Genomic DNA, 26,992 nt, shown 5'->3' with positions numbered 1-26,992 from the left:
TATTACCAACCAAAACAAGATGTTGCTCTCATTGGGTATGCAGACGCTGGATACTTATCAGATCCTCAAAATGCCAAGTCACAAAATGGATATGTATTCACTTATGGCAGCACTACAATATCATGGAAATCAACAAAGCAGACATTGACTGCGACATCATCAAACCATGCAGAGTTGATAGCCCTCTATGAAGCAGGACGGGAATGTGTGTGGCTGAGGTCGATGATCAGTAATATCCAAAAGGAGTGTGGAATGAACGCAATAACAGAAGACCCAACCATCATCTTTGAAGACAATACAACATGTATCGCTCAAGTAACTGAAGGATATATTAAGGGAGATAAAACGAAACATATTGCCCCAAAACTGTTCTTCACACATGATCTGCAAAAGGACGAGGAAATAAATATCCAGCAAATTCAGTCTTGTGAAAATCTTGCCGACCTTTTCACCAAATCACTTCCTTCCAAGAAATTTGAGCAATTGGTTCACAAAATTGGAATGCGACATCTTCGTGATCTATGCTGAAATCAGGAGGAGTATTATATGCACTGCACTCTTTTTCCCTTCGATCAGGTTTTTATCCCACTGGGTTTTTCCTGACAAGGTTTTTAACGAGGCAGTATCTCAAAGCATATAATATTTTTCTTTAAAGCAACCCATACTCCATTTCATGCGAACTTCAAGGAGGAGTGTTAAGAAAATGTCAAATGAAGTTCACATGAGTTTGGAGCACAATAGCTTATAGCTCATCACATGAGCTATATTTAGGACAATAATTTGTATATAAGTACAATTATGTAACATACTTTATGGGCAATATTTGCCTATAAATAAGTTCACTATCTTGTGAACTAGTGAAGTAAGAAGAAAAACCGACATTCTCTAATTGCTCTTTTGCTCTCTTCCATCTTCATCATCATAAAATATACAATATCATAGTTACCTCTTAACACATAAATTATTGTTGCTAAACTGAATTATCAGTATTTTTTTTACTCAATATTGAAGTACTCGTATATACTCCAGGACAAGTTTATAAGGTTGATAGTTGATATATATGAGGGGTTATATTGGTGGTTTCAGCAATAAAATTGCATAAACTAGTACATGAATGGAAGAACACAAGGACGAAAGTGCAAATATATCTATGGCGGAAAATGAGGAGGTGATGAGCGAAGTTCATCTGGGTTGCCCTGCTAACTTCTCTGGTCCTTACACCTCTCACTTCACATTCTCTCTCCCATTTGGTAATCCCTAATTTCTATCTTCTTCGTTTCATTCATCTCTTCTTACTGTTTTTATGCTATTATCGCCGTTAATTTGCGTTTTGTGTCGTGAATTCTGTTGGGGATTAATGTTTAAGTTTGTTTGGATTGAGTGTTTACTACTTTTGGTTTGTGTTTTTATTTTAAATTTACTGAATTTAGCTTGATTTTCATCATGTATGAGTTTTTGGCTGTTGTTTATAATGTTACTCGAATTGGGTATTCGTGTGATACATGGCATTGTTTCAGACCCGTTTAATTTGTGAAAAAACTCCATGATTTTGGTCCAACACCAAGTGTCGTAGGATTCATACCCATGTCATAGTGTCAACACAGGAACATTAGATCAAATGACAAGTTTGAATTGAATGACGCGCTATGTTGGTATGAGCGAGGGATTGAATTGCTAGCTAATAATGAATCTGTTAAATGACTTAGGGAATAGGCTTTTATTCATTTATAATGTGGTACAATCAACTAATTAGGGGCCTAGATTGATGAATTTATTTGAATTTAGCTTGGGATAATGAACTGTCTATTTGAGGCATTACTTATTTTCTATCATCTGTGGAAAGATTTGATTCACAAATAGTGGAGTTTGTTAGAGAAAAAGCATTGTGCATTATAAGGTAGAAGTGTAGTAGGCACTATTGACTTACAGGAAAACCTTGATGAGAGGGAAACAAGTAATTGTGGTCATCACAAGAAAATTTGGGAGGGAATGTTATAGACTATTCAGTTGTTCTGCAAATTGGAAAATTAAGTCCGTAAATATAAGTGTCGTGAATCTTGTGACAAACTTATTACTTCCTATGCTTCTTGGATTTGATCATTGATTCAATGGTGTTAGAGACTGGCCTTATGACAAACTTATTAATTCTTGTTACTCAGACTTGACCATTTGTGTAGAGACTAGTGTGTATTTGATATAAATCTAAGAGTTGTGAATCTTATGACAAACTTATTACTTCCTATGTTACTCGGACTTGACCATTTGTGTTAGAGATTGTTATGTATCCGAATTTTGGGCTATCTGTTTGTATGAAAAAGTTCCATGTTTTGGTTCAAAATGAAGTGTCAAGTATCCATGACCATACCCATGTCAGAGTGTTGGATCTGACAGGGGTGCTTGTGAAGAAACTAAGAATCTGAGTAAGATAGATTCATTATTACTTGCGTGGTAAGTGTTGTAAACTTGTAACATGTAGCTAACAAACACAATCAGTTGTGACCAATGAAATCAGCTCTCCCTGCAAAGTAGTATAATATATCATTCAGTTAAGTATTTTTTTTCTAATCTCACATGAGTACATGACTCCTTTATTTTTAATTTATACTTCTGCAACCCGGATGGTACCAAATTATTTGCTGACTTTATCCAAAATGTTCGTACAGAGTCCATAGATTTCTTGTTTGTTTCAGGGACTATATTAAGGAGCCAGAACTTGACCCAGGTGTCTCTTTGGTCATCTTTCACAACATCATTTATACTGATTTATTGTGCCACTCAGTCACTGACAAGCCCTGGGGTTTTTGTTTATATGTCTGAGGATATTTGGGGCTCTGTTGACATCCTCTGTAGTCAGCAGGCCCTAGTGTTTATTTAATGCTTGATTAGATTCAAGCCAATTTTTTTTGATGTGGAAAGGAAATTAGGTTAGGCCCTTTTTTCGGGCCAACCTAAAGTGATTGAATCCAGGCCATGGTACCGTAACAAGGATTTTTGAATGTCATCCAAACTAATTTCAGAATGATTGCAATTATTTGTCATTGGAACAAATCCTACGCTGAAATAGGCAAGCAACTAGGGTTGAAATAAGACTTATTGAGAAGCAGCTATTTTTAAATCCAAAGCTTTGGAGAGACTAGAGCAAATGGGAAGCTAGGGAATGGTTGAAGGTGAACATATTAAAAAAAAAAAAAAAAAAAAAAAAAAAGGCCACATGCTCTTCTCAGCTTTCGCAGTATACCTAATGGCACTAGTAACCTGTAGAGAAAACTTGACGAGATAGAGGACATTAGGTATTATAATAGGTTGTTCAGTTCAGTAATACAGAAAAAGTCCTTTTTTTTGTTGCAACCACCGTATTACATTGAAGTTGCACTTGTAGCTAATAAACACATCAGTAGCTATGCTTTGAGCCTATGACCATACTTTGCTGGAAATGGACAAAGCTCATAGAAGTTACATATTGAACAAAAATAATTAGCTGTTAGATACTGTGTCGATAGAAGTAACTCTTTTCTGCACCATCAATTTTATAGGTGATTTTCGCATCGAACCCTCTTCAGCCTGCATTTTGGTGGAGCCTCAATGGTCGCTTATTCGTGCTCTTTCGTCTTAACTGTTAACTGGAAGAATTCCACCCATTAAGTTTCTCTTGTTTTTGAGTGTTATAGGAGATGAGCTCACCGGGAGTAGACATGGTGACCATGTCAAAGAAGAATCTAGTTCTCCAGAGCAAACTATTGATTTAGATGAAGATGGTGATCTCATTGTAGCTCGACGAACACGAACCAGTAAGTCAAAGCATGTCCACATTTATCATCCTCCTTTATCTGTGATTTTTCTCCTTTATCCACTTTTACTACTTCTGACATTTTTGTAAGGTAGTGACCAGACTTTTGAGCTTACCCTGGTGCTTAATGATCAATATATAACCAAACCAGTCTTTAAAACTTAAATTTTCGAAAAGTCAATTTCATTTGTTATTTGTTGTGTTACATTGTCAACTAATTTCTTAAAGCTCACTCTGTTATATTTTGTGTCATATTGTCAAGTAAAGTATCTGTTGCTATTATGCCTGAAATGCCATTTTGATATGTGCCTTGTTCTAACATATCATGGAATGATTTGGCTTTAGGTCAATGGTCAGAAGTTAAATAGTGTCGGTTCAATTGTTTTCTGCTTTTATTATTAGAAATCTTGTGAGTGGCTTTAATTGCTGTAATTTTCCTTAAATATCATGCTTGGAAAAAATTGGAGGGAAGGAGAGGGAAAAGAAGATGAGGGAATGGAAGAAGTATGCTAGATCTTTCTTTCCATGTCTTTCTAGCAATGGAAAGATCTGGATTTTGAAGAGGAGAAGAAAAATGGATCCCTTTATTGCCCTTCCCATTCCCTAATTTATATTTGTATCAGATTAAGAGATATTGTATCCTCGACTCCTTTCCTTCTGAATTCACTCATCTAGATACATTGCAAGTTACCAATCTTACCATACCTATGATTTCTGCTTGTTTGAAGAAATCTGTTTTTGTGCAGAACAATCTTACCACACTGGTGTTGTCAGCATTCAGCACAATATTACATCAACCATTCCAAGTGTGGGTCTGCAGGTGACTGTCCAATTCACTCAAACTAAAATATAAGAAAGATAACTAAGGATAAGATGAAATGAAAATCTATTTATGTGTTCAAGCATTCAAGATTTCAAGCCATATGCAGCTATAAATATTTATGCTGAAAGCAGTACACAATTTGTCAGTAGTGTATGTGTGTTACACTGTTACTATTTGTATCATTATGCTCCAACAGTTGCATACTTGCATGTAGTTCACGGCAATGATGTAGTCAAATTTGGAACACGATTTAGTAGTTCACTTACACAGCTCATAAGAGTTTTATATGACTATACCAGTGAAAGAATTTATAGCTTTTCATACACCATTTATCGACTTTACTCTTTTTGGGTTTCATGCATTTTACAGCTATTGTTATTATTATTATGAAAATGTTGAATACGAATGAAATTATAAGTGCCTTTCTAGACTGTTAGCTTTTTCTATAAATTTCCCTTTTCAGGTTTGGAGGGCCGAATTGATATTAGCAGATTATGTATTGCACAAGATGTCTTCTTCGTCTGTGTTCAATGGTGTTGTTGCTGTTGAACTTGGTGCTGGCACAGGTAATGTTCTCTTATATGATGTGTTCATCATGATGACGTAAGAATTGGATGTGCAAGTCAAGCTTTTAGTTGTAAAAAGGATCTTGAATACTTCATCTTTTCCATAATGTTTATCTTATTTGAATTGAGAAATGAATGAAATTTATCAAAGGTTATGCATTAAAACAGAGTAAAAGTTCCGAAAGTGGGACATCCATCTTGAAACATTTTATAAGGAAAAGGAGGAACATCATAAAACTGAGGAAATAGTATAATTAAAGTTTACCTTGATGATGTTGGAGCCCTTGGGCAAGCTATAACTCTACACATTCTAACATGCTTAAAAATTCTATGAATCTGGATTTAAATGTGTTATGTGAAGCTGATGCTGGTAACCTAAAGAACCCTTATTCATTGTTTCACAGGATCCTGATTCTGTCTTTGTCAGGATTGGTTGGTATATTAATTGCACATGTTGCGAAGGCTGTATTCATAACAGGTAATTTTAATTAAATTGCTACTCAAGCTGCATTTCATGTCCTGAAAGTCTGGATCGAGATTATGCAATTTATTAATTGTTATGCAAAATCTTGTGCACTATATGTGCTACTAATGATGCACTGTATAATAACCATTCCTAGACCATGGCATTGAAATTCTCGACAACTGTGCAAGGAATGCTCACATCAACTCTGGATTGTTTGGAGGTGAATCTCCAGTCAAAGTACGAGAGCTTGATTGGCAGAAACCATGGCCACCTTTGGATTTGGATTCTGGAGTAAGGTAGAGAAAACCATATTGTTTATCCCTCTCTGGAGTGACTGGACTTTTCATTGTAGATTTAATTTCCCTTTACATTAGAGAGGGTCATCCGAATCCTCCTCATTTGTGTTAACATATATTTTTCAGTGGGAAGGGCATGCTTATTTACAGTAGTAAAATATTCCATTCAGGTATTCCTGGACATCTGCTGAGGTTGAAGAAGTTAATAGAGCATCTGTGCTGTTAGCTGCAGATGTGATATATAGTGATGAGTTAATTGATGCCTTTTTCAGTGTTCTGCAGAAGATCATGTGCCAGCATTCTAAAAAGGTATTTAAAATAAATTGCTGTGCTGTATGCTAAATTCCAAAAACTTTTTAATTATAAATTTATGGCAATTTATTTTGAATCAAGGATGATTTTTAGTAGACCACCTTTTTTTAAGTCTAAAAGGAGGTGTAAAGACCTCTTTAATGACACTCCTATCCTTTGGACTTTGGAGCATTCTTCAACTCTTAGTACTTATGTGGTTGACATGTATAAAACAAAGTAAGTGGAAAAGTGTGGAGTTGTTTGGTTGGCAAAAACATATTTAATCACTTTATAGGAAACCCCTGTTTCCCTAGGTAATGGAACTTCCAGTGGCCAGTCAAACAATATATTGCACTTTCAAGGAAATGGAACTACACAGGATCGGACAACAAACTTTCTTAAGATACTACCTCCTACTCTCCTAGACCTCCGATTTGGGACTCAACTGTTTGGCCCTTGGGTTGTGCAACAAACTTTTCATTGAAGTGCCGAAATTCTGCTTCTTAAACAATTTATGTGCCTCCTTACCTTTCAATACCTCTTGCAATTGAATCTGAGGCTGGGATTTATTACTAGTGGTGTTGATGGGCTTTGTATCAGCCTGCTTAGTAAACAGCATGTCGTTCTGGCACTTCAATTTTGCTCAACCTATGATAGGATCCAAACTATGTCGTGGATTATTGTTGTTTTGGCAGTATTAAACTATAGTAATGCTTAGCAGGAAATCGAAGATCTTTCATAATTTTCTTCAACATTTTTTACAACTTCCTATAGCCTCATTGAAAGAGAGTTTCATCTATAATGAAGTAGATATTTTGCTCCTCAGGTTCTGTATCTTGCGTTGGAGAAGCGCTACAATTTCAGCTTGCATGATCTTGATGTTGTTGCCAATGGGTACTCACATTTCCTTAGCTTTTTGAGGAACGAAAAGGGTTAGTTATAAATCACATTTCAATTATGTTATAACCTTGTTCTTAATTCTATGGTTTGACAAGCATTAGTTTTGTAATTGGATAACATGAAAGCCTCACAAATGTATCTTTTCCAGGTTTTACTGGCAAGCGTATCGATCTTTCAGAAATTCCTCAATATGTACAAGAGTATGAGAGAGGAAAAGATGTTGACCATAAATGTTAAAGAACTGAAGTTTGCTTGGTTATCTCCTACTGAACGATGCAGCCTGTACACGAAAGAGATACGTAATGAGTGTATGAGTGTTGAGTATTTACTGGTTTATTCTTTAGTTACCTTCCTATAAGCTTTTCATTTTCCTAGTGTGTTGATTATGATCCTTATGGAATTACTATTTGGAGTATATACATCTGTTTCCTTGGTCCAAAAATAGTGAAATAAGATGTATGTGTGGCTTCAAAATGAGTGCATTTTTGGCTATATGATTCAACTTTTATATAGTGGAGTGTACGTAATTTTATTACAGTAATAATTAGTGTGTATTAATGCTAGAAAATATGGGTGCCAATACTTTTCATATACAATTGCAGATGTCAGAAGAAATTGAAAACAAAACAAGCATATTTAGAAGGCCTTAATATAATACCATGTATAATCGTACAAAGGTTTTTGTTATATGTAAACCGACTAGCTACATATAATCATCAATGTATTCCTAAAAATCAATATCAATCCATTAATCCATTACCTTAAAGGGGATTAAATTTCTAATAATTATCTCTTGAAGTAATTAAGGAAAAGGGGATTAAATCTACCATTAATCCATTCCCTTAAAAAGTAGTGATGCGTTGTAAACTTGTAATCAAGTTTAATCCAACTTAATGGTTCGTAAGTAACATCATTTTAAACATTGCCAAAAATCCCTCCATGACAACTCACTCTGTCAGTTCTATTTTAGCTCTCATATCCCTTAACCAGCAAAACACAACTATGCCCATCTCCTTCAGTAATCATCCTTCACATTGCTTTTTCGCTCACCACCATTATTCTCTTATTGGAGAATTCTATGCAGCTCCAAAAGAACTTGAGCTAGAAAACTTTTTTGTGGTATTGTTGATGCTCTTAAGAGATTAGTGAAGCCTTTCAGTTTTGTGCCGGTTAAGCCTACAACTCCTGTAAGTTGACAGTCCTGCTGCTAGATTTTTTTTTGTCTTTTGTTTTTGTTAATCTCTTTTAGATTGTTTTATGATCTAGCTGTATAATAGTAGAGAGTAATATGACTTCAAGTTTCTGCTTGGACTAAATTGTGTTTATTGCTTCGTTTAGGTTCTCTTATGCGTGTAAAATTGTAAATCCTTATGTTATCTTGTTACTTCTTTCTGTATGAGTGCAAGACTACTTATTATGCAGAAGTTTTTTCTGAACTGCACTTGAAAATCCCTTTGGCTTGTCTAGACGTTTGTTTGATTTAACTGCACTTGAAAATCCCCTTGGCTTTGTCTAGACGTTAATGTACTTTGTTAAGTTATGATACTTTCCATTTTTCATTCTTTAGATCACTTTTTTTGTGATTTAAACTATTTGTACATCAGAAAATGAGATCACCAAAGGAGAACATGCGACTATTTGTATATTTCTTATGATTGAAACGAGGAAAGATCACCTCTGACTGAGGAATGAGGCTAATTTTCCTTATTAAAAACAATCCTTCTTTGTTTTTGTCATTCGCGTGTGAATTGTACTTTGAAAGTATTTGTATCCTATACTTCGTATTTGTGAGAGTTACATAATTGGCATGACATCCCACCCTTAATGCATCAGCTCTTCATTTTCAAAATAATTCTTAGGTTGGTAATAAGTTGTCTATTAACATGCTTGAAAAGGCTCAACAGAGTTCCTATGAGTATTTCTAAGTTAATTTATATGATTCATATCGCTTGTTACTTGCAAGTTTTCTTACAGGGTTTTGACATTGTTCTTATATGTATTATTATAAGCTGAAAAAAAGCGAAAAAAAATTGTTGCATATACATTCACATACATTGGTAGATGCCTAACATAGGAAATTGGCAAATTGCATAATAACCAAGGAAACTAAGTCTAAGAAGCCCCTATTTTTTTTTCATAAAAATATAAGAAGAAATAAACCATTACAGTGAAAATTAGTTTAATGTCGTTCTCAGGTTTTAAATAAATAGACCCTCGATATATCATTGTTAAACTTCCCCAAAATTCCCTCCTCTACACTTCTGTGATTCTTTCCTTTTCTGCTATCTCATTGACTTGAGCAGTTGAGCTTTACAAAACTGGCAAAAACTTTACCTATGCCCATTTAATCATCCTAGTCATTTTTCTATCTTCTCCATTTATCTCATCAAAATATTTGTATGCTGCAACTTCTGTAGAACCGTAACATAGCTAGAAGAAGCTGAGCATGAGCCAACTATTGTGCTTTCTTTTAATTTTCTCAGTTACCAAGCGTCTTAAGGTACTTTTGTCCTTTATTTTTCATTATTTGTTGTTGGATTGAGAATCTCCATGGTTTGTTAGACTCTTTTTATCAGATTAAATAGACAGAGTTGAGTCATGATCTCTCCTGTTGTCATTAAAATTTAGATCAATGTTTTCGTACAAACACATTAGAGGATCCACTGTGTCATCCTTCAATTTCAAGAAGTATTTTTAAAAAAAAAAATCTGAATGCCTTTTTTTTTTTTTTTTTTTTTCCTTTTGTTTGGTGTCTCAGGTGGTTGATTATTTGAAGGGCATTTTGAGTTAAAAGCAAAATGACACATATTTGTGAAACTTGTAAGGCTTTAGAGGAGGACAAATATTGGAATGAGATTCCACCTAGGAAGCACCGGTTTTTCAAGTTGACGATTGGTAATTTTGAGCAACAGCTGGTAAGTTAACACACCTGATAGGCCTAAAGGAATTCCTATGGTTAATACTGTAGTCATATATTAGTTCTAACACAGTTGATTTTTGATAAAATTTCTGCAGCGAATTCCTAGGAAATTTGTTGAATGCTCTAAGGCAGACCTTTCAAGCTCTTGCACTCTAAGAGGTCAAAGTGGGAATATATGGAAAGTTCAAATACAAAAAACTGAGAAAGATGTCCTGTTTGCAGATGGTTGGGGTAACTTTGTGACTGATCATGGTATTAAGTATGGTTGTTTCTTGGTCTTTAGCTATGTTGGAGACTCCTCTTTTGAGGTATCGGTTTTTGATGCTACTGGATGCGAGGTAGAAGGTTCACACTTCACAAGGAATACAAACATGTCCTTGAACACTACTTGTAGAAGCCTCTTACACGTGGAGAACGATGAATCTAAAGGTGACAGAACATTACAAGCTGATATTGATGACTCTGTAGAAGTAATTGCAGTGGAAGATGAGGAACATGATTCAGATTCTTCATCTCAAGAAAACAATTTCAGAGGTAGTAAGAGTTCAAAATGTAAAGATGCAGATAACAGGACTGAGATAGTACATGAAGAAGAAGATCTGGAATCATTATCTGATTCATCTCATAATGTGAAGCGCTTTCATAATCTTAGTCTGAATGTGAGAAATAGAGCATGCCAAGGTATAAAATCCATCACACATTTTCCAACAAGAATTTATGTATAATTGCAATCAATGCTATAATGATTAGTTCATTTGTTTGATAACTATATATATCTCTAAGTTATGCAACTGTAAGTTAATTATTTGCAGTGAGACAACCTCAAAAGTATTACAAATCAAACAGGCGGAAGGTTACAGAGCAAGAGAAGCAAGGTGCACTTAGCAAGGCCATTAGTCATATGAGTAAGAGGCGTCATATGATTGAAATTGTGATGAAGTGTACACATGTTTATCGCGGCTTTCATCTGGTATGGTATCCTTATACACCTTGTTTTTCGTAGTAATTAAGGATCTAATCTAAGAAGAGTGACATAATCATCATAACCATTTTACTACTCTCAATGTAAAAGTAGAACATCTTTTAATAATCAAATCTAAGCTACTTTGGTTTACTATGGCTGCAGACCATCCCTAAAGAATGGGCTGTAAAACACTTGCTTCAGAAGTCTGATCATGATGTTATACTCCGGGTTCCAGGAGTAGAGGAGAGCTGGACGGTGGGATGCAGATGGACACCTTCGCAATGTCAGTTCAGACCAGGGTGGTCGACTTTTGTTTTTGAGAACAATCTTGAGGAGCATGATGTTTGTGTATTTGAGCTGCTTCAGAAAGGAGATTTGAGTAACAAGAAATATTCTGTCTTTGATGTTCACATTTTCCGGGTTGTTAAAGAAGTAGTTCCCTTGACTGTGTTGAGAGGCATTAAATATAGCGTCTAATGTAATTGTAAGTTCTGACTATCTAACATGAGTTTATTTTCTAAGATAAAGTACTGAAATCTAGAGCATACAACATGTAGACTTGCAACTTATTTTCAGCTCTGATAAAATGCAGACTTCTGTAGTTTTGTTACCTTTTGCATTACTATGTATGCAATATTGCATTCTTCTCTATAATAATATTATATGATATGTATGAATTGTACAAGTTTTCTTACAGGGTATGGATTCAAGCTTATTCTAGTAGCAAATATTCTTCATTTTTCTTCCATTGATCTCGATTCGACAAAAGAATGAATCTTTACAACCAAAAGCAATGTAATTTGTTTTAATTAATCTGATAAATGAGATCTGGAAGTTAACTTAGTTGTGTTTTTCTCACAATTAGTGGGTTGTGGGAGTGACAAGAACCTTCTAGGCAAGGCTTGAAACCCTCCCTTTAAAGCCACTTTTAAAAGTACAAAACAAAAAAGGAAAAATAAAGATAAGATGAAAGCTTTAAAATGGGAGAACAAAAAGGAGTCTTTGGCTTATGTGATGATCAGATCTTCTCTGACAACATTGAGTTTTTGTAGTTTTGGGTCTCAATTTAATTATTTGATGGTACCACTTACACATGTTATTTTTCCTTCTTTAGATTTGATATTGATGCAATAGAAACAATTTGTCATAATTTTGAAATCCACTTGTTGAATGATTGGGGAGGTGGTTGTATATTGAGGTTTTATTAACTAGCTAAACTAGTTCATGAAATATTTAAGTTCACTTCGAATCATTCATGACTCACAAGCTTGGCTCAATATATTTTTATTTGTCAATCTCGTGAATAGGTCAAAATGTGTGTACATGTGTTTTTTCTTACCTATTGAACTTTTAGTTTTTACTCTATATAGTACAGCATCTAACATGCATCACCAAGGAGTAGTAAAAATGCAAACAACTATCGATGAGAAACTAGTAAAAAAAAAAAAAAAAAAAAACTAGAGAAAACTAGCTTAAATAAATCAGTTGAAAATTTATAACTCAAAATTTGAGTTATATGGAAAATTGAACTTGCATCTAAGCTCAAAACAGCTCTAGATTCAGCTCGAGTTTGAATGCAAGTGTAATAAGCAAGCAACCCAAGAGCTTAGTCTCAGCTCACTCAATTATAGCCCCTAGTTGTATTCATTTTATTTGGTTAGATTCATTATTAGTTTGATCCGGGCTTAAATGATAGAATTGAAAAGAAACCAATAGATTTGATAGAAGAGATTTTAAATGAAACATTATCTCACCTTAACATGCACTTTTTTTCTTCTGTCTCTTCAAATGTTTGCAGCTTGTAAAACATTATGCAACTATTCATTATTATTGCACAAAAGTGTAATTATGGACATCTGCATTACCAAATCCTGAATGCAAATCACTACATCATATTTCCATTTGCTTTGATGAGTTTTGGTATGATATACATTTAAAGCTTACACAAATCATTTTCACAGATTTTGCCTAAGATGTAATTGACATAACCTAAATAATCAAAGCATGATGCTATATCAAGATAGCAAAATTAGTCATTGGTTGTGCAAACAGTTACAACATAGTGCTAAACATCCCACAGCCTAGGATTGCAGCTTAATCCCCACTAGCACAACCCCTACATCCAAAGTGAACGCATTCTACGACTTTCTCCTCCCTCAGATGTTTGGGCACTAAAGTTATGGTCTCGTGGGCAACACAGACGCTCATATCCTAATATGAACATTACACTATCAGCATTACTTAAATCAATACGAGAACATGATATAGATTCAATGAAATAACAGTAATTATCAAGCAAAGACAACAGTTCACAGAGTTCCTAATATTTTTCAGCTTATAAGCACAATTGTGCCTAGTTTAGATTCAAGCTGACAACGAAAATGCTAAGCCAACTTAGAATTTACACTACATCTGTATGGAAATATAAGCAACAAATACGTAGTACTGTATCAATATGTCCAGAAAAACAGTCACACTTGTTAAAATTATAATGTCTTCCAATTGCTGATAAACCCAGTTTTAAATCGAGTAATTGGGAGGGTACGAACATAGTCCACCAATATAAAGGTCAAAAATATGTCATACAAGTATACGAGTATTTGATCACAATTAACAACAATGTAAATAATATACACAGGACAAGTGGACAATAGAGCAACACTTTGGTAATAATGAAGTGTTGATTTCAGCCAATTCTACAAGTTTTGAGCTAGGATACATACAACATTGGTTTAAGTTTAACACCATCCAAGAAACTTACGATAAATTCTACGAATTTCAGGCAAGGTAACATAAATGTAGACTTTGATAGCATCCAAGAAATTTACTAGTAAAATGAAGCAACGAATCGAGGAAACAATAAGGTTTCTATCAGCATAGCCTTGGTCCAAACAAAACTCATAGAGCTCTTTGGAAATCTCACTTCTATAATAAAGATCATAAATGTAACGACTCTTCTAATGAGCAATTTGAAAATTGGCCACAGTGTTTCACACTTTGTCTTTCCATCATGAGAATAATCCATTTGAGCTGCCAATTCAACCATAATAACCAATCAAATATCCGTTCAACGTTTTGGGTTTGTGAAAATAAACCGACGAATTTGAGAATTTTAGGAGAACAAATTTCGTAACAGATCTATAGAATACGGAGTAGTATATTGCTTATTAGGAAGCGGAGGGAGTATTATTGAAGTACGTACAAAGAAAAGCTGGACAAGTATCACAAATTCACAATAAACATGATTTGGAAAGCATTTGTTTTATACGGAATAAAACTAGACATAAATAAAATAATTGCTCTTATATTACCATAGTCTACTGTATTAATTATTATTCAATCCATAAAAAAACAAGAGCATAAATTAAAAAGAAAATACAAAAAATGGTTTCAGAACGGAAACAAACGTCACTCTCACACTTTGTTCAACCTGAGACACTCTTCTGCACTTTCTCTCTCCTCCTCTTTCTCTCTCTCTCCAGCTCTTTCCTGTTCTTCAAGAATCTTTGCTTCACAAATTCTCTCTCCTCCTCTGCTTTTTCATCCACTTTCCTTATTTTCATCCCGATTTTCTTCCTTTTTATGATTCTTTCCATTTTCTAAAACCACCCATTTCCCACTGTTTTCCATCAATTTCCCAGGAATTTCAATCAAAATTGACCCAAATTGATTCATACCCAGATAAATTCTCTGCAAATTAAGAGCAACCCAGATAATGGGGTGCTCTCAATCGAAGATCGAGAACGAAGAAGCAGTGTCACGATGCAAAGACAGGAAAGCGTTCATGAAAACAGCTGTTTCCGCGCGCAACGCTTTCGCCGCCGCGCACATCTCCTACACCATGTCCCTCAAAAACGCCGGCGCCGCCCTCAGCGACTTCGCTCAAGGTGAAGTGATGAACCCTCTTTCTCTTTCCTCTGCTCCGGTGGGTCCCACCCCAGGTGGGGTTGGCCCCTCAATCGGAGAACTCCCATCTCAGGCGCCACCGCTACCCCCGGCGGTGCGTGATTTGCCGCCTCCTCCGCCGCCGCTGCAGCGCGCGACGTCGATGCCGGAGTTTGTGGTCAAGCCGGGGCCGAAGCCGGTTCCGGAGGATACAATTGATGAAGGTGAAGAGGTTGACGCCGATTGAAGAGGAAGAAGAAGAGGAGGAACTTAATGGCCGATTAAGACATAGGAGAGGTAACAAAGGTGGGAGTGTTGGTGGTAGAATGGAGACTACTCCAAGTAGCTCTAATGTTGGTACTGCTAACAATGTGGTGCCCCCTCCGCCGTCGTTGCCGCCTCATGATGATAGAGGGAGCAGAACACCGCCACCCCCGCCGCCCGAGGTGAGTAACCAAACTTGGGATTACTTCTTCAATACGGAGGATATGCCGGGTGGGAGCTTGAGGGATGATGATGATATGAGAGGGGAGTATGATCGTACTGTGTATCATCAACACAGGGCAATGATGAGTTCAGCTGCTTCTGCTTCGGTTACTACTACGGTTCCGCCTTCGATTGAGATGGTTGAGGAGATGGTAATGCCGGTATCGGAGAAGCCGCCAATGCCGATGATGGGAGGAGGAGGTGGGGGAGGGAGGATGATGAAGAAGGGGAAGCAGGTGGTGGGGCAAGGTGGGAGTGGTGGGGGTGGAGAAGGGAGAAGGAAGAATGTGAATTTAGTTCAGATTTTTAGTGATTTGGATGATTGTTTTCTTAAAGCTTCTGAGAGTGCTCATTTGGTTTCCAAGATGCTTGAGGCTACTCGGTTGCATTACCATTCTAATTTTGCTGATAATAGGGGTATATTCATCTTATCTTGTCTTTCAATTGAATATGATCTTAATTCTTATGTCTTTGGTTTGCTTGTGTTACATTGTTTTCCTGATGAGTTGTAGATATCAAAGTGTTTGAAGTTTCATTTGTCTTGAATCGACGATAGTCATGTTGATAGTGTACTTTAGAATTAGTAAAGTGAAATTACTCAAGTGGAGTAGGGTGTATTGTTATTTGTGGAGGGTGCTTGTTAGTTGGTTATGATGATAGGAAAGGGACGGGGTAGACTTGATAGGATGGGGAAGCGATTGAGTGGATTGTGTGAAATGTGATAAGTGAGCCTGAGATTGTTTGGACCAAGTAGTCGATATTTCTAGGGTTGAATGTTCTTGGAAGAGTATGATAAAGCTGTAAATGCTATATAAATTGCTCGTGTGTGACTGTGTGAGTAAGGGAGTTCGATAATAACAAAGAGTCGTATTACTTTAGTGCAAGGCTGTTCATGCGTGAAGCTTATCTTCTGTTATTGGTGCTTTTATTTGCTATAATTCTGTGATCTTTACTATTGTTGTAAGAAAGAAAGAAATTTGCAATATGGTATAGTGGTAATTGAGCTTTTAAGGAGCCTACAAGGTAACCTCTAACTTGAAATTACATTTGCTTTTATAGGGCACATTGATCACTCAGCAAGAGTCATGCGAGTTATCACATGGAATAGATCTTTTAGAGGTCTCCCCAATGCAGAAGAATTTAAGGATGATTTTGATTCTGAAGAGAATGAAACTCATGCCACTGTGCTGGATAAGCTGCTTGCTTGGGAGAAAAAGTTATATGATGAAGTGAAGGTAATTCTCTTTTCCTTTAAAAGTTTCCTTCCTCAAAATTTCAAAGGCTTTGCCTTTACATCCTATCGTCATTTTAAAATAGTTTCTACTTGCTGCACTTGTCAATTGTGAATAGTAGTTGTTTGTGTAACAAGCTATAGTTTCGTTTGCATCATTATAATGTTTATTTTGCTTCTATATATTGGACAGGCAGGTGAAATCATGAAGTTTGACTATCAGAGGAAAGTTGCACTATTGAACAAACAAAAGAAACGGGGTACCAACCCTGAATCATTGGAGAAGACAAAAGCTGCTGTAAGCCATCTACACACAAGGTACATTGTGGATATGCAGTCTATGGATTCAACGGTCTCAGAAATAAGCCGGCTGCGAGATGAGCAGTTATACCCAAAGCTTGTGGCACTTGTTGATGGGTAAGTTTAATTATTTTATTTTTTCAATACAAGACATTTATTCTTGTCAATGTCACCACTCCTAAACATTGGAATTGTTGTTTGCTGATGAAAATATGTTTATGAATTAGCTGCTAAGTTGTTCATATTCCTCTGTATGCCAGTATATCTTAGTTTAGCAATGTTTTACTGCCAGTATAACTTCTTTTTAGAGTAGATTATTTCCTCTGCTTTTGAATATTTGATAGCTCCCTTGCGACAGTTTCTGCAAGTTATCAATGCTAAAAAAGTCTTGTATTAGCAGATTAGTGAGTTTTGTACTCAAGTTTAAATCTGTTTCTTCATCCTTCCTCCCTCTTCAATCAACACCCCACCTCGTACTGCAGAATGTATATCCTTAATTTATTTTTTATTTTTTACTCAGAATTCTTTTATCTCCCTATACAGATGTCTCTACCTCTTGCATTGACTGCCAAGTTATGATTTTTAGCTTAATTCTTTATCTCCTATGGTAAAATTTGGTCTTTGGTTTCGATTGATATGAATGCACAAAGGGAAGTCAATTCCTCCTTCAAGTCTTCAACTATTGTCATCAATAAACTGCCATAATTGATTTTTTTTTTTTAATTACGAATATGGTATTTGGGATATAGAATAGATAAGTTGCAGGAGTAAAGGACCAAGGAGATTGCTTTAGGGATTTCCTATCTTACTTTTTATAATTTGTTGTCTCTTAATAGTGAAAAGGTTTGTCTTTCCAATTCAACCTTTTTTTCTTTTTTTCTTTTTTTGGACAATAAGATTATGGGAGCAAATATGTTTATTCTATTTCATATTCAGTTTCGCAATAAATTTTCCCTTCCTTCCCAATTTAAAGCCATGATGTTGAGGTTTATTTCCATTGTTGTTCTTTATCTTCCTTGAATGGGGAATCAGTAATCAACTGATACTGTCATTTGGTGCTTGTTATCGGGGGAGAGAATCAGAGGGAGTTGCCTTCTTCAAATGGTGGATTGATGGAGGCAGCAGCTAAGGTGAGGTGTGGTTATAGGTGGTTGGGTAGGTGGTTTTGGCTGAGGTAATGAAGGCGTTGAGAGGGCTTTAATGATTCTGTAAAATAGAAGTAATAGTAGAGCATTATTTTAATAAATAAATAACATGTAAGAGTGGTGATTTATTTTTATTTTTTATTTTTTATTTTTTATTTTTTTTTTTTTTTGGGTGAAGAGAGTGGTATTGTGATATGATTGTATGTTTGTGTTTTGAGAAAAGCCTACTCAATCACATGTACTAGTATCAAATTGTTACTTTTTCTAGGTATGAAGCTGTTGGAACATAGAAGTAAAAATATATGAGTTACCTTATCTAATAAACCAATATGAAACTAAGAATTAATACAAAATATATCACTTGGCCTCTTACTTAAGGTAGCACTACAAGTAAGACGTAGAAACTTCCTAGCAATATTTTATAGGTTAGGAATCATATATCCATATGAGATTAATGAGAATCACAAGTACTCTGCTAAAACAGACGAACATTTTAAAACCATATAAGTACTTTTGAAGATGCCAAACCTATCTTTTGTCCAACGACCACAGTTATGCAGAACTGTGAAGAGATGCATGGCATATCAAGATGCATCTAATTCTTCCCCGGTCTTTCTTGGTTTTCAAATTTAGTACAATGCTTGCAATTTAAACAGATAAACTCTTGATAACATCTAAATATATTTGGAATTTCCATCATCACTTGGAAGCTATCAGCCTATCATAATTGGTTGTGATAAATGGACTCCCTAAATTATCAAACCAATTAAACCATTGTCCCTTAAAATCTGCCGGTTTACTGCACTCATGGTTCATTAGCTTCTTTCTTTGAAATCCTTTCAACCTTTGATCATATGTTCCAGATTAGGAGTGAAGAATGTGTCCGAACTCCAAAGGTTCCTTTTATCTTGAATTTTAGCATGGGTTGACTGACTACTTTAAATTTACTACATCAAAATCTTACTTCAGCACCTCTGCATCACAATATTTATCAAATAAAGCCATTCTCGAAAACATTTCACTTTCTTCTATTGCCATCTGCTTTTTCAACATTAAAGATTTTACTCTTTCCATCACATGTGTGGACATGGAATCACTGGCTGAATTTCATCACATTTCTTGATCATCCAATTGTCACCTTTAATTATATTTTGACAAGTAACAGTGTTGCTCTTATTGGGATCTTGCCTTCTGTATTTTGAGTTGGGTCTTCAGGGTTTGATGATTACGTGGAGCGGTGACAGTAATTACTAAACCATAAATGTTGTTAGTATCTGTAAATTAAATAAAAATGAGCCTCTACACTATTGTCTTTAAAAAGTTGATCATTCCATCTGAACACTCTGACTTGCTTTACAATATTGTCAAAGTTAATGATCTATAATGCTCATTAAGTCTGAGCTTGCAATAAGCTGTCTCTTCTTTAGGATTTCAAATCTGAGGAGACTGGAGTTCACCTTATACATTTTACTGACTAGTATTTCGTTTCTTAAGCTGTTTATTATTGTTTGGAGTTCACCTTATTATGGAAAAATCTACAGAGATATAAAATTTGAGAAAAGAAACTCCGTAGAAATTGTTATTTTCACTTGTTTGGTTACACATAGAAAATATTGGAAGGTTTTGAAATTTTCTATCATTTGGTTTGTAAAAGAGGAACAACTGCAAACAGCAAACATATAAGAAGTTTTCTTGACAAATTTTTGTCTCTACGGGTCTACTTAACTGTTGCTCATGGCGAATACATTATTAGAACGGTCTAGGGAATTTTTTAGTTTTAAATAACAAAAAGAAAGCTTTAGGACTTTGATAAGTTTTGTAAGAGGATCACCTCAAATATATCTGAACAGAATCTTGAAATTTTCTCTCTTGTCGTATACAATTATAGATTGCTTTCAACATTCATGCATCCTCAGTATTTTTGCATAGATCTACTGTTTTTTTCTCATTTCATTTTTTTGCCTTGGTGTCTCTTAGGATGGCCACAATGTGGGAAGCTATGCAAGTGCACCATCAGAATCAGGTAAAGATAGCTTCAAACTTAAGATTGATTGACATCTCCCAGTCCACCAAGGAAACAACCGACCAACACTACAAGCAAACCTGTCAGCTTTGGGTTATAGTTCAGGACTGGCACACAAGTTTTGAAAAAATGGTGAACCATCAAAAAGAGTATATCAAAGCCCTTAACAGCTGGTTGAAACTTAATCTTATTCCTATTGAAAGCAGCTTGAAAGAGAAGGTTTCATCTCCCCCAAGACCTCAGAATCCTCCCATTCAAGTCCTCCTCCTTGCCTGGCATGATCACCTTGATAAACTCCCCGACGAACATGCAAAGAGTGCAATACATAACTTTGCTGCTCTTTTGGATACTATAGTCCAACAGCAGGAAGAAGAAATGAGATCAAGGGCAAAGGTGGAAGAATCAAGAAGGGATCTGGAAAAAAAACAGCGCCACTATAATAAATGGCTTAGCGAGTATATGCAGAAAAAGATTCCTAACGATGATGCTGACCCTGCTTCTGTCGGAGATGAATTTGTCCACAAGGATGAACTTATGGTGGAGAAGGAATTTGTGGTTGAGAATGCTAAGAAGAAACTTGAAGAGGATACTGAGATTTACGAACGGCTATGTACTCAGGTAAGGGAGAAGTCACTGGCAAGCCTTAAGACTAGATTGCCAGAGTTGTTCCGAACACTATCAGAATTTGCGCTTTCTGCTTCAGATATGTACAGTAATCTGAAGAGTCTCACTCACTCTCACTCTTCTCAGAGTCGTAAACAAAAGGAAACCACGAATGCATAGAACTGGTATTTAATTGGCCGAACTTGGAGCTAGTGTTTATATATTTTGTCAAAAAAATTATTTGTTCTTTTCGGAGGAAGGAGAGGGGTGAAAAAAATGCCCTATTAAAATATACAAGTGTGAAGATTTGTAGATTTGTAGTTGCATTAGCCAGATTGTAATTGTGAAGATACAGAGGTTGAATTAACGAAGTTACTGTGATTATTATCCTCTGAAAGCATTTGCTGAAGTAAACTTGATAGAGGCATTCATCGAGACATCGATCTTGCACGAGTTATTGGCTTCTTAGATCATTTTAATTGACTGCTATCTTCTGATATCAATATTAATATGTACATTGTCTAGATTCTTTCTCATAAACTCTGAACCAGAAAACAATATACTCCAAGAAATTTGACATCTCGGAGCCACAACAGTAAGTATCATAGAGATTAAAAAAAAAAAAGGTCCCCAGAATTGTATTCTACACTTGATTCAGAAAGAAGAGTTTAGGTAGCCCTGCCGCCCTGGGCTACAGGAAAGTGCTCCTCTTTTTCGTTGTTCCGTCCAGAGATGTTCCGCCAGTGGTGGCCGGAATTGCCATGGACAACGGTTTCTTATTTCGGGTATGGTGGCTGTGTGTTGGGTTTTTGTTTTAAAAGTGAGCTGTTCAGTTTATTTAGGTGATTTAAATGATTTTGCAAGGCATGGCCATATAAGTGTGAACCAGCCTCATAATATGATTTTGCAATTATTGTTAGTGTTGGATATGTGTTAATCCGTGTCTCTGTATGTTTTTCAAGTATTGTGTTATGAATACATGTCTGGTACAAGTACTGAATTGAAGTACATATTAACATATATGTTTGTCTTACCTAAAAAAAATTAAATAAAATACTATTTAAGTGTGTGGAATAACATTGTCGCCGATATGGATTAGGTAATTAATCGAGTTGGGTTTTTGCATTTGGATCATGTCCAAACCAGCCCATTACCTATATTGGCATCTATCGCCATCCACATGGAGACCTGCTTCTGGCCACGTGGACATCCACCGCCCACTTGACAAGACATTCATGTGGACCGAAACATAACATTTGCTAAGGGATTTATATAAATATCCCAACATATCTTACTTCTAAAGTCAATATTTTTAACCTAAATGTTTTTAAACTACATTCTTATTCATATCATACCCGTATTGCAGGGGCGGAGCCAATTAAGGGACATGTGGGGACACTTGTCCCCCCATTTTCAAAAAAAAAAAAAGAAAAAATATTAAAAAAAAAAACTGAAAGAAACACGCTGAGACAGAAAGAAGAAGAAAAGAAATTGCAAAATTAAACCCCAACTTTCTCAATTCTCAATTTCTCTCTCTTCGAAGTTCGAAAGTTGGAGACTTGGAGTTCTCAGTCAGTCAGGCTTGTCAGCGGCACTTCGTCCGTTTGTCGGTTCGTTCGCGTCTTCTCCCATCCAGTGGCGGTGTCGGGTGTCTTGCTGTCTTCAGTCTTCCGCCCTTAATTGTCTCCGCCCCTGCTCCCGTCGCCGGTTTTGTTCACCCAAATCACCAGTTCGCGATTTGGAGTTCGACAGACGACAGTTCGTGTCGCCGGTGTGCGGTGTCGGTGTCGGGTGTCTTGCTGTCTTCGGTCTTCCGGTCTTTGCTAAACCCAATTCACCCAAATCAATGGAGGTATGTAAATCTGAATTTCAAGTTATTACTTGTTTAATTGATGAAATTGTTGTATATATCAACTTATTACTTGTTAATCTTGTTTAATTTCGATTGAGAATTATTGTGGATTTGACGATTTGTCGTTTGTGGGTATTGAAGACGAATTTCAACTTATTACTTGTTTAATTGATGAAAGTGTTGTATATATCAACTTATTACTTGTTTAATTTCGATTGAGAATTATTGTGGATTTGTCATTTGTTGATTTGTGGGTATTGAAGTTTTGAACTTATTGAAAATTAAAATGTTTAGTCTTTGAATTATTGGTATTGAAAATTTGTTTTATAGTTTATTATTTTTTTCCCCTGTTTTTGTGAATTTAAATTATTGAAATGTATAGTTGAATTAGAAATTTAGAAATTAGAATCTTAGGTTTTGTTATTATGTAATGATGTGGTTGTGGAAATTGATATATAATTTTCAATTGAATTAGGTAATGTCAAAAGATTCACCAAATTCAAACAAATCCAAGGCAACTAAACAACCCGATCTTCGACAATTCTTGTTTAAAGGTAGAATGCCTTCCGCTGTAGGCTATAAACCTACCCTTAGTACCGAAATGGGTACGTTACAGGAAAGAATTACTTCTACAAAAGAAGGTTCCATAACTTCGATTCAAGCAGTTTATGTACCTGCGGACGATTTGACCGAAACTCAATGAAAATGAGTCTAATAACTCACCTTAATTAAGCTCCCCTCAAAGTCAAGAAAATGGTATCGAAATGGCTGGTTCAAGTAATAGTAATGTACCATTAGAGGAAGATTCAGTGTACGATTTTGTCCCCCCAAGTTGAAAATCCTGGCTCCGCCACTGCCGTATTGATCATCAAGTGTGATTATTCTTGGACAAATCCCAAAAACATCTAATTTACGTTGACTGTGCAGGTTCGTTTAGACAATAAATCATCATCGGTCTAGATTCAATTTACCGAAGCTCCCCCGAAACAATAATTATGTTAAGCTAAGTAACATCAAGTATATCCATACGTGTTTCCTAGTATGGAATACATCAAGAATAATAATACTCCGTAAAGTTTAGCTTCCTATTGACTCTTTTAGTAAGCAGTGTGTCCTACTACTGCACAACAACGAATAAACCAACCCTAGAAAAAAGTGATAACAATGCAACCTTATAAGATATAGACAAATTTATCCACTTTCCTCCCCTCTTTCCCTCTATCTGTCTTCTCCTTCGCTCTTTTTTCTCTTCCTAGAACCACCCATCCATGGATTCAAGGAAAATTCTCGACCCAAACCCGCTTATTCCGACACTCGAACCCCGACGACGTCCCCCAAACTACGTCGTTTTACACCTACCCTTCAACCTCCCTACTTGTGACCCCCCTCTTAGGAAAAAAATCTACAAGACTACTCTCCTCCTACTAATCATTGCCACATCTACCTTTGTACTATGGCCGTCGGATCCCGACGTAAAGATCGTACGAATGAGGACGCACCACGTAAGGATCCACACGCGCCCGCGTATATCCGTCGATGTGTCGTTGGATGCTACGGTTAAGGTGAAGAACAAGGCGGTGTACTCCATGGACTACTCTAAACTCGACGTGGCGATCGGGTATAGGGGGAAGGAGCTAGGTCACGTGATGTCCGGTGGAGGTCACGTGAGGGCTAAAGGGTCGTCTTACGTGGACACAAAAGTGGAGTTTACTAGGGTTGAAGTTGTTAGGGAGTTGATTTACTTGGTGGAGGATTTGGCTAAAGGGTTTATTCAGTTTGATACTGTTACTCAAGTTGATGGTTTCTTCGGTTTTGCCTTCTTTCGAGTTCCTCTTAAGGTTAGCCCTTATCTCGCGTTGATAGTGTAATTTGAACTAGTAACGCGTCAATTAAAACTCATCTATGTGTGTTGAGATCAGATTCAAACAAATTAAATTTAATGTTACCCTTCATTGCTTTTTTTTTTTTTTTTTGTGTACATTGTGCCAATGTACCATGTAAGATCTATAAATTAATTAATTATGAATTATACTAATGTAATTATGTAGATCAATAATTTTGATACATTATAAAATAGGGGTATTTTGATGTATTCAGTTATTGATATTTGGCTAATGAGATTCTTTGTAATTGGATGCATTATAAATTTTTTTTGTAGAAAAAAAAAAAAAAAAAAAAAAAAAAAAACTTAATTAGTACTCATTATGTATAGATCATGCAATATCTTTGATAAATAATTTTGTCTCAATTTTTTCTTCCATCTCTCTTTTCTAGTGGATACTTTCGATTTTGTCACTGATCTGAATTATTTCTCTTAGATTTTTATTTATGTTTAATTTTCAATTGAGGAAGACTATGTTATTCATGAACATCCGATCTACTTTACATGCTTAAAATTTTTGTTCAACCTTATTTATTAAGATAAGATGAGAGTGAGGGATAACTCAAGTGGTTCAAGCTTTCCTTCCGGTTTCAGAAAATCCTGAGATCGATTCTCACCCATCTCTTATGGCTCTCTAAACACTAAAAAAAAAATAGTATTAACTTAACATAAGATTTTAAGCCGAACTTGGTCGTGAACATATTAGCTCATTTACGTACACAGCTACGACTGTACTTGCATATATATTGCAATTATACGTTGATAGAACTTGGCTTCTTTAGAATGTACTCCCTTGCTCGGAGTACAATTTTGTTTTTGTGATCTTTATATCTTTCAAGTTTCAATAAACTAATTTTGAGAATATTTATGCGGGCTTTAATTTATTCTTTTTTGACAGGGAAAGATATCATGTGAAATTGTTGTGAGCTTGAAGCAGCAGACACTCACAAGTCAAAATTGTTACCCTGAGGTGAGCTCATAATAGTAATAATAATAATAATAATAATAATAATAATAATAATAATAATAATAATTGTCTTATTGCTTTAATTAAGCTGTATAATTACTAATAATTAAGCTTGTTTTGTTGTTCTACTACCCCCGTTATATATTATGCGTAATTTTTGGGTCAGAAGTAGTAATTTGATTGAAGGTAGCTAGCTAATAATGACTTAAACAAACAGAATAACAAATGATAAAATTAAAGGTCTACTATGATGCACTTTTACATGTTTATCCTCGTTAATATTTACAAATTTTTATTTTTCCATTTAGAAATAATGTGTGTTCATTTTTACCCTAAAAAAATATATTTGTTTACGGAGTACATATATTTCCTCGTTAATGTAACCCAACAACTGAAAAAGCTTCACAAACAAGACTAGGTATGGCGAGCATATCGCGCGTGTTAGCCACCCTAGACGTTTAAAAAGGTAATTCAACTAAAATTTAAATCCAACTAAATGCAAGCTCGAAATTGAAATGGATCTTGCGGTTAAACAAACCCTAGTAAAACCCTCACCTTTAGGTATTACGAAGTACTCCGTATATTCATACATACTTTTCTAAGATCATAGCTAATGAAGCACCTAATATATATGTGGATATCATACCTTGTAATTACTCTAGTTTAATTCTTATTTTTTCCTCAGATGCATTAGGAATTCCCCTCATGAAGAGGGTTTCCTAATGTTTTTCCGTTTTCTTACCTTGAAAAAAAAAAGAAGCACCTAATATATACTTGTATGTGTTCACTTGGCTCACTTTTGCAGTTAGGGGAAAAGCGCGATGCCTAGTTTGGAAGGCAAGATAAGGGCAACTCGATCGATAATATCTTGTTTACGAAGTATATTCATACATGCATACTCGATCGATGATATTACTACCTACCAAGTTTAAATTTGGGTGCCAAGTTCTAGCTCTAAACAGATCGAACTTTATACACATTTAGGTCATTAGGTCTTGTGCATAAAGGTAAGGCGTGTGATTATTACTTATTTTGCTATTTAATTATGTACAATTAGATGTATATGTTAAACAAAGCTTCTCCATGTATTGGGAGATTAATGGACGTGATCATATGAAGATTAATTCTATGGAGGGATCGATCTTTTATAATATGATCCTAGTTGTTGTGTAATCTACATCTAGTAATACGTATCAACGTATGTGGTTGTTTTAATTTGTACTAATTTAAAGACTAGTAAGTATGTTAGCTTGAAAGTCATTTTGCAACATACTATTTAATTGACATTCTAGCTAGCTTTGAACGAGCCACGATGATTCAAGTGGTTGCACAGTATGTCACGTTGTATCACATGGAAATGTCAAAGGTTACACATTTCTACACACATTGATTAGCTAGCTTTGAACGAGCCACGATGATTCAAGTGGTTGCACAGCATGTCACATTGTATCACATGGACGTGTCAAAGGTTACACATTTGTACACACATTAGCTAGCTTTGAACGAGCCACGATGATTCAAGTGGTTGCACAGCATGTCACGTTGTATCACATGGACGTGTCAAAGGTTACACATTTGTACACACATTAGCTAGCATTGAACGAG

At 35.6% G+C, this 26,992-nt stretch overlaps 5 protein-coding genes across 6 annotated transcripts; all 5 read left to right on the top strand.

Moving 5' to 3' along the window:
• The first annotated feature begins 1,039 nt into the window (after positions 1 to 1,039).
• On the top strand, positions 1,040 to 7,638 carry LOC110703350 (methyltransferase-like protein 22). Its single transcript, XM_021881147.1, has 9 exons — positions 1,040 to 1,250; positions 3,669 to 3,788; positions 4,534 to 4,607; positions 5,074 to 5,176; positions 5,604 to 5,654; positions 5,797 to 5,938; positions 6,109 to 6,247; positions 7,056 to 7,161; positions 7,278 to 7,638. Exons 1-9 carry the CDS (start codon positions 1,115 to 1,117, stop codon positions 7,364 to 7,366), a joined length of 960 nt encoding a protein of 319 aa, XP_021736839.1. The 5' UTR covers positions 1,040 to 1,114; the 3' UTR covers positions 7,367 to 7,638.
• Positions 7,639 to 8,143: 505 nt separating this feature from the next.
• LOC110703348 (B3 domain-containing transcription factor VRN1-like) lies at positions 8,144 to 11,661 on the top strand. Of its 2 annotated transcripts, none has more exons than XM_021881146.1 (5): positions 8,144 to 8,316; positions 9,888 to 10,044; positions 10,145 to 10,730; positions 10,862 to 11,019; positions 11,176 to 11,661. In XM_021881146.1, the coding sequence occupies exons 2-5, from the start codon at positions 9,928 to 9,930 to the stop codon at positions 11,488 to 11,490; spliced, it is 1,176 nt and encodes a 391-aa protein (XP_021736838.1). In that variant the 5' UTR covers positions 8,144 to 8,316; positions 9,888 to 9,927; the 3' UTR covers positions 11,491 to 11,661. The 2 variants fall into 2 exon arrangements, with proteins under 2 accessions (XP_021736838.1, XP_021736837.1); XM_021881145.1 differs by lacking the exon at positions 8,144 to 8,316 and adding an exon at positions 9,288 to 9,629.
• Positions 11,662 to 14,160: 2,499 nt separating this feature from the next.
• LOC110703347 (translation initiation factor IF-2-like) lies at positions 14,161 to 15,172 on the top strand. Its single transcript, XM_021881144.1, has one exon. It carries the CDS (start codon positions 14,729 to 14,731, stop codon positions 15,143 to 15,145), a length of 417 nt encoding a protein of 138 aa, XP_021736836.1. The 5' UTR covers positions 14,161 to 14,728; the 3' UTR covers positions 15,146 to 15,172.
• Positions 15,099 to 22,153, top strand: LOC110703346. The gene is made up of 4 exons (XM_021881143.1): positions 15,099 to 15,801; positions 16,444 to 16,619; positions 16,809 to 17,032; positions 20,038 to 22,153. Exons 1-4 carry the CDS (start codon positions 15,117 to 15,119, stop codon positions 20,864 to 20,866), a joined length of 1,914 nt encoding a protein of 637 aa, XP_021736835.1. The 5' UTR covers positions 15,099 to 15,116; the 3' UTR covers positions 20,867 to 22,153.
• A 1,526-nt stretch (positions 22,154 to 23,679) lies between these two features.
• On the top strand, positions 23,680 to 26,560 carry LOC110703345. Its single transcript, XM_021881142.1, has 3 exons — positions 23,680 to 24,376; positions 25,319 to 25,390; positions 26,193 to 26,560. Exons 1-3 carry the CDS (start codon positions 23,807 to 23,809, stop codon positions 26,214 to 26,216), a joined length of 666 nt encoding a protein of 221 aa, XP_021736834.1. The 5' UTR covers positions 23,680 to 23,806; the 3' UTR covers positions 26,217 to 26,560.
• The last annotated feature ends 432 nt before the right edge of the window (positions 26,561 to 26,992 follow it).

This window comes from Chenopodium quinoa, unplaced genomic scaffold, assembly GCF_001683475.1.
Source record: "Chenopodium quinoa cultivar QQ74 unplaced genomic scaffold, ASM168347v1, whole genome shotgun sequence".
Taxonomy (NCBI): domain Eukaryota; kingdom Viridiplantae; phylum Streptophyta; class Magnoliopsida; order Caryophyllales; family Amaranthaceae; genus Chenopodium; species Chenopodium quinoa.
Note: the sequence above shows the minus strand (reverse complement) of the source record. Positions and strands in the feature narration are given on the sequence as shown.